A 5,795-nucleotide genomic window follows, 5' to 3' on the forward strand; every position below is an offset into this window, starting at 1 on the left:
TAAATTAAATTAACACACAAAAAATCACATAACTCGGTCAGTAGTGTACCAGCACTTTACAAACACAGTAAGAGAGTGAGCACAGCTCTGACAATTATCGCTCTGGATGTTAATGGATTTGAAAAAAAATGTAAAAAAAAACCCAGTAGTTTAGCCTTTCTGTATGAATCCCACGTGTCTCTTTCCAAAGTATGTAAATGTGATACTTATATATTGTCAAATTGATTTATAAAGATACGTTCAGAAACGTTCATTTCTGTAGATTTTGGTAACCCTCAACTAGTTTGGTTAACTGGCCAAAATGGGCAAAACGCGCTCTGTATGAATTTCTGATTTGCTGAAAAGTGCTCATTGGAAGTTATAAGCTATTTTTATACAATGTTACGAAATATGGTTAAAACTCAAACACAAAACATCTTAAAATCTAGCCAAATTATTGATTTTGTGGCTCTGGCAGGCTTCCGCTACGGTCTTGATACATTTGACCCGTGTTCCAGCCTCCACCTCCAAAGCTCCCATCACCGCTGGACTTCCATTCTCCACCTCCATAGCCCGCTCCGCCACTGGACCAGTCTTCACCTCCGTAGCCACCACCAGTCCCACCTGACCAGGGTTCCTCTTCTTGGCTGAAATATAATCCCAAATTTGTATTTAAAGTAAGCTTTGCTATAACATGTTAAGGAGAAAAGCGTTAAAAGTAACAAAGACAAAATAATCATTCTTGTGAGTTCAAGCAAGTCAAGAAAATCAGCCAAGTATAAGCAAGAAAAAAAACTATTAAATTGAAAAAAAAACAAACAATAATTCAAATAATTAAAAGTAATGCTACTCAGAAAGGATAAACTATAAAACTAATAGATTATGAGGCAAATTAAATAAGTAACCAAACTTCAAAAAAGCAAAGTACTTTGTCATTTAATTAATTATAAAAAGCCAAGAGACTGTTAAACTTATAATAGATTATAAATTTCGCAACTCTGTAAAAAGCTAAGCATAATTGCTGATCATGACTGGTTAAAAACACAGGTCCCATAAAATGGCATTACGTTACTATGAACTACATTTAACTTTAATACAGCTGATTATCGCTGGTGATACATGGGAAGATCGACATTATTGTTATAAGTAAATGTAACACTTAATTCGTTTAAACTTCTAACCACAACTCGTATGACGTTTAGTGGAAACGTACCTGTATTTATCCTTGAAAACCTTCATGCTGTCATATATTTTAAAGTGATATAAAGACTTAAATGATGCCAAAGGGAATTTACTTTCAATAAATCATACATTTGATACCATTAAATGACAAAAAAAAGCTTATTTATAACATAAAATTTTAACCATAAAGCTGAAGATTGTACAGCACAATGCTTAGTTCCATAGAACCTGCTACGCCATGCTTAGGCCTAAAAACACAATATGTTATCTAGTACACGTTTAATGTTTTGTGAGCTATTATAAATAGACCAACTTTACAGAGTCCACAGAAAACCCTTTTTTTATATTTGTCTATAGTACTAAAATAACTATCAATGTCTTGAAGGTAAAACAGTTTGAACAAAAAAAAAATTTCTCCAAAACAAAGTTTAAGATTCTATCTTGTACTTATTAGTGTCCTCCAGAATTTACGCCGACAACAAAAGCGGTGAATACTGAGAAAAAAATGTAATAAGATGGAACTACAGGTAGTGCGTTTTATCTAAACGTAAGTACTCTCAAGCTGAAGAGTGACGTTCGTAATATGAGATAAGCATTATGAACTTGTATTATGACAAAAAGTACTAGTTTACAAAGTCAAGATTATTTGTGGTTTGACACAAGGGAAACCGTTATGTCTTGCGACAAATTTAGTAGTTCATATCACAAGAAGATTCATAAAGTTCTATCGACAAGAGCTATCACCTTGTAAAACATTTCAGTCAGAGTAACATGAGGATAACGTACACTTTTTTGTAATCTTCAGTTTGGTGAATTATTAGACTATGTTGAAAATAAATCGCAGAGAAGAAGAAAAGACATGTCATACAGAACTTTCAACTGTCAAGTTGCTGAACAGAACCTATTTTATATAACTAGTTCCTCTGGAAATTTGGAACATTAAGTGCATAAAACTGGAAATACTTACTAGACAGGAACTGGTTTCTTGATGTAAACTGGAATTTGCTTGACCACCTTTACTATCTTCTTCACGGGACTGGGCACTGGTACAGGAACACTCTTGTAAACTGGGACCACTACAGGTTTGGGAATGCTAACTGGTACTGGTACAGGAACGAGTTTCTTTACAGGGACAAACTTGGGCTGGGTGACAATAACAGGTTTAGGAACACTAATTGGGATTGGTTTAGCAACCAGCTGGGGATATGGGAACAGCTTAGGTATAGGGATAAACTTCAGGGCAGGGACACCAATAGGGATTTTCTTCACTCTATTTATAATGAAAGGCTGATGAACGGGCTGAGCAAGACTTATGTGTTTGAAGACTTTGAAGAACTTTGGAACAGGAACTATTTGTGGAACTGGCACAGGCTGTGGGACAGGGAAGGGCTTTTTAATTTTCTTCACAAGAAAAGTATCGTCTTCCCATCCTCCTCCACTTCCATGACTGCTCCCTCCGCCAAAGCTGCTTCCATGACTGCTCCCTCCGCCAAAGCTGCTTCCATGAAAACTTCCTCCGCCAAAGCTGCTTCCATGAAAACTTCCACCGCCAAAGCTGCCACCGAAACTTCCTCCATGACCGCCTCCAAAACCTTCCCCACCTCTAAAACCACCTCCACCTTCATAACCACCACCTCCCTCTCCGGAGTTCCAATTACCTGCGAAGGATTCACTCACTAAGGCTGTAGCCATAATAAGAAACATCACCAAAGCCTTCATTTTTTTCTGTAAGAAAGAGTGAAAATCCTGTCAAATATTGAAGAGGTATTATTTTTACAGAAATAAGTGTGCATGTATTTACGTACATAAAAGTGTGAGTTTTTGTATAGGTGTTTTATGAGGTTTGTGCTTGACACATGGTTAAACATTAGACTTAATACTGAAAAACTATTTACTTTAGTTTCACTCAAAAAAAAATAACAATAAGTTATAAATATATATCAATCTAAACTATGACAAATTTTACAGAAAATAAGCACAGAGAAACCGCGCTTGGAATTCCTTACATCTTAATCCTGAAATGGATTAAACTAGAGATCTCAAATAAGAATTGTATTTCTCATTTTCAATATAACACTAGGTTTGTTTGTTTGTTTGTTTTTTGAATTTCGCGCAAAGCTACACGAGTGCTATCTGTGCTAGCCGTCCCCAATTTAGCAGTGTAAGACTAGAGGGAAGGCAGCTAGTCATCACCACCCACCGCCAACTCTTGGGCTACTCTTTTACCAACGAATAGTGGGATTGACCGTCACATTATAACGCCCCCACGGCTGAAAGGGCGAGCATGTTTGGTGTGACAGGGATTCGAACACGCGACCCTCAGATTACGAGTCGAGCGCCTTAACCACCTGGCCATGCCGGGCCTACAACACTAGGACTGGAGAGGTAACATTATAATCACGGTACATGTAATGCAAGCAGTAAAAGGCAACAGTATTGGAGAAGAAGGTCATATATTATAGCTATTAATGTTATTGATTTATAGCAACACGTCTTAAATTTGAGCTTATAGTCTAGATCAGGGGTTCCCAAACTTTTTAGAATCGCGACCCACTATTCATGACCACAGCTTATGGCGACCCACTCAAATTTACTGGGCAAAAACATATGAAAGAATATAAAAAAAATATTATTTATTCATACTCACGTATTTTCAATAACATTTCCAGAACTTATAAATGCTATCTAATTGATTAACAACGAGGCGTGTGTGAAGGATGTGCTTGTTTCTTGTTACTGTCAAGAATGGCATTGACATCAACATCAATGTAGGTTAGTTTCAGGCGTAAGGAATTTGACAATTGAAGTTTATTTCGGAATTTGTTTTTGATTCCTACCATTGCTAAAAATCCAACTTCAAAATGATATGACGATGAGAAAGAGAGAAGTACCTTTAAAGCTTCAGTGGAAAGGATTGAGTACGGTTTTCGAAAAGACACCCAGAACTGCATCAGTTTTCTGCTGTTAAAGTTCATTTCTAACAAAGCGTCCTCAGATAAATCAAAAAGTTCTTCCTCAGCTTTTGTCGATATCCCACTCGTTATATCAGGCTCAAAGGTGTTCATAATCCATTTTTTCTCTTGGATATTTTTCATTTCTTCAAGGAAATAAAACACTTGAATAAGCTGAAAGAGAGTTTTGAGTTCAGATATCTCAATGATTATATCGTCATCAACTTTTGCTTCATTCTCCATTACAAAGGTTTGAAATGTTTCAAAACAGTCATAATTTCGGTTGTCAATACAGTTTTTCATGAACTGCGAATATACTGATACCTTCTGCCTCTTTGCAAGTACACATTCTGTTCGTTTAGTTTTGAAAAAAAATATCTGCCAAATACGTGATTGTTTGTTTGTTTGTTTTAAATTTCGCGCAAAGCTACACGAGGGCTATCTGCGCTAGCCGTCCCAAATACGTGAGCCTTAGAACAAATTCCTCGTTGCGCAAATATCTCGCAAAATCGCTTTTACCTTCCAGAAATATAGCAACTTCTTCGCGGAGTTCTGTAAGTCTTGTTAGCACTTTACCCTTCGAGAGCCAACGTACTTCTGTGTGCAGAAGAAGTGATTTATGATTGCTTCCCATTTCTTCGCACAACTTCTCAAATAAGCGCGATTGCAATGGCTTTGACTTTAAGTTCACTATTTTAATGGAAGTGTTCAAAACATTTTTAAAATCATCAGATGTACATTTTGATACTAACGCTGCTCTGTGAAGGTTGCAGTGAGTCCATGATGCGTTTGGATTAAGTTCAAGTATTCTGGTCACCAGACCACTGTTTTTACCACACATAGCCCGTGCGTCGTTCGTACATATTCCGACACATTTATTCCAATCAAGACCTTTTGTTTTGACATAAGTATCAACAATCAATTGATTTCCTTTTTACGATGACGAATGATTAAATTGAGAGCATGATTAACCCTGATTCGTTAAGCTCGTCAAAACTACATACTGCTTGATACAACAACAGCCTGGAAATGAAAGCCCGAGTCTTGAACTATCTCGACAGACAGCGTTTAATCGAAGCTAATGCGTAATTCTAGTATAACTTTTTACGACCCACTAACATTACTCTTGCGACCCACCAGTGGGTCGCGACCCATAGTTTGGGAAACGTTGGTCTAGATGAAAGGCCGCTAATCAAAAAGAGTCTCCCCACGCCAGCACTTGGGTTACTCTAATCAAGTAGTGAGACTTAACCGTTACTTTTATAACGCAAACGCAGCACCTGAGCGGACTCACAGTCCAATACATTAGTCACTACACCACGCCCGAGCCTTATTCAATAGTAAGCACGTTATTAGAATGGCAAGAATGAACACTTCAGATCTCAAATAAAGTAATATATTAGTTTATGATCAACAGTGTAGCCCATAGAACTACGAAACTACTATATTTGTAGACGTAGTGGAAAACTTTTGGTTTCAAATGTTGTTGATGCAACAACGGTCCGACATAGCGTCGAAGTTTTTATTAAACACTGAGAAGTTTACAAAAAAAATTCTCTGAATCTGTCTTATGTCAGTAACATTTGAAAAAAATAGCATAAATCTTAACATAGAATATTGTAAATACCGAATGAATACTAAAATCATAATTTTAGGTATCAAGCGCTAACCTTTGGGACTTGA

At 36.8% G+C, this 5,795-nt stretch overlaps 2 protein-coding genes across 2 annotated transcripts; both read right to left on the bottom strand.

Annotated features, from left to right (window-relative positions):
• Positions 1-433: 433 nt before the first annotated feature.
• LOC106472044 lies at positions 434-2,853 on the bottom strand. Its single transcript, XM_013932672.1, has 2 exons — positions 2,129-2,853; positions 434-626 (listed from the first exon to the last, which is right to left on the bottom strand). The coding sequence occupies exons 1-2, from the start codon at positions 2,851-2,853 to the stop codon at positions 434-436; spliced, it is 918 nt and encodes a 305-aa protein (XP_013788126.1).
• Positions 2,854-3,854: 1,001 nt separating this feature from the next.
• LOC106472045 (zinc finger BED domain-containing protein 5-like) lies at positions 3,855-4,953 on the bottom strand. Its single transcript, XM_013932673.1, has 2 exons — positions 4,623-4,953; positions 3,855-4,393 (listed from the first exon to the last, which is right to left on the bottom strand). Exons 1-2 carry the CDS (start codon positions 4,951-4,953, stop codon positions 3,855-3,857), a joined length of 870 nt encoding a protein of 289 aa, XP_013788127.1.
• Between the last annotated feature and the right edge of the window lie 842 nt (positions 4,954-5,795).

The sequence above is a fragment of the Limulus polyphemus genome, unplaced genomic scaffold (genome assembly GCF_000517525.1).
Source record: "Limulus polyphemus unplaced genomic scaffold, Limulus_polyphemus-2.1.2 Scaffold5042, whole genome shotgun sequence".
Lineage (NCBI taxonomy): Eukaryota > Metazoa > Arthropoda > Merostomata > Xiphosura > Limulidae > Limulus > Limulus polyphemus.